Below are 1027 nucleotides of genomic sequence, written 5' to 3'. Positions count from 1 at the left end.
AAAAGGGAAAAAGAAAAGGACAAAACAAAGGATATTTACTGTTAACAAATCCCTGGTGATGTAGAATGGCTGGGTTAAGCCTGAGTGAATGTACAGCTCCCCTTCTGGTATCACAGCAGCCTCATGCCAACACCTAGGCTGACTGTGGTCATAAGGAATAGGTACTTCTTGCCAGTGGGCATATTTCAGACCTAGTTGGGTTCCTTCCACCTCCACCATCCAACAGTCACCTGTAAGCACCCTTCACTCGCTGACAATCCTATTTTAAAATCTGGATTCACTGCCTTGCACACACATCTAGGCATATTTGGTTTGAAACTGCTAACTATATCTTTTTAGTTGCTAATAATTATGTATGTAGGTTAATATTTGTTAATATAATGAGTTAACATAATAACTTTAAAAACTGGGCATCAATCTGCATTTTGTGATTTTTTTATACAAAAATCTACTCTATCAGTAGGAACATATCATGCATAACATGCTTAAAGTAGGCCCAAAATATAGAAAAGAAACATGCTATGCTATTTCTCTACATAGCAGGCAGACACATGCAAGGAGTTCAAAACACAAACCTTTGGCTGAGAGTAATCCAGTAGGTTGTTCTTTATGCCACCATATACTGTAAGTTCTCCAGGATAAGCAACAGCTGCAGCATGCCAGAGAACAGGGCCAACATTGTGCTGGGCTGACTGCTGCCACGACCCATTTGAGACATCTAATATCCATACATCTTCTGTACAAGGGATTGCACCAGTCTTACAATGTCATTTAAAAGGTCAAAACATCTAGTCCTCATATGCATAAGCTGTCTGAACACACAAGTGTAGGAAAATGAAGGTTATAACATCAGACCAAAACTGTTGATGATATAAAATAAATATCATGCACATGATATTAGTTTTATTAGTCACACATCAATTCTTTGCAAAATAGATGAAAAAGAGGAAAGCAAGCTACTTCAAGCACCTTTAATTTCTGAAATTTAACATTACAAGGCAGCGATATTCCTTAACTTAAAAAAGTA

General features: G+C 37.5%; 1 protein-coding gene across 1 annotated transcript in view; it reads right to left on the bottom strand.

Moving 5' to 3' along the window:
- Positions 1-1027, bottom strand: part of LOC119592546 (kelch domain-containing protein 2-like) — a gene marked incomplete in the record, with an annotated part of 55639 nt that overhangs the window by 2895 nt on the left and 51717 nt on the right. Inside the window, 1 exon segment of the mRNA XM_037941412.1 lies at positions 576-736. Within this exon segment, the coding sequence (XP_037797340.1) occupies positions 576-736 (161 nt within the window).

Source organism: Penaeus monodon, chromosome 30 (assembly GCF_015228065.2).
Source record: "Penaeus monodon isolate SGIC_2016 chromosome 30, NSTDA_Pmon_1, whole genome shotgun sequence".
Taxonomy (NCBI): domain Eukaryota; kingdom Metazoa; phylum Arthropoda; class Malacostraca; order Decapoda; family Penaeidae; genus Penaeus; species Penaeus monodon.
The sequence above is the reverse complement of the archived record's forward strand: the minus strand, read 5'-3'. Positions and strand labels throughout refer to the sequence as shown.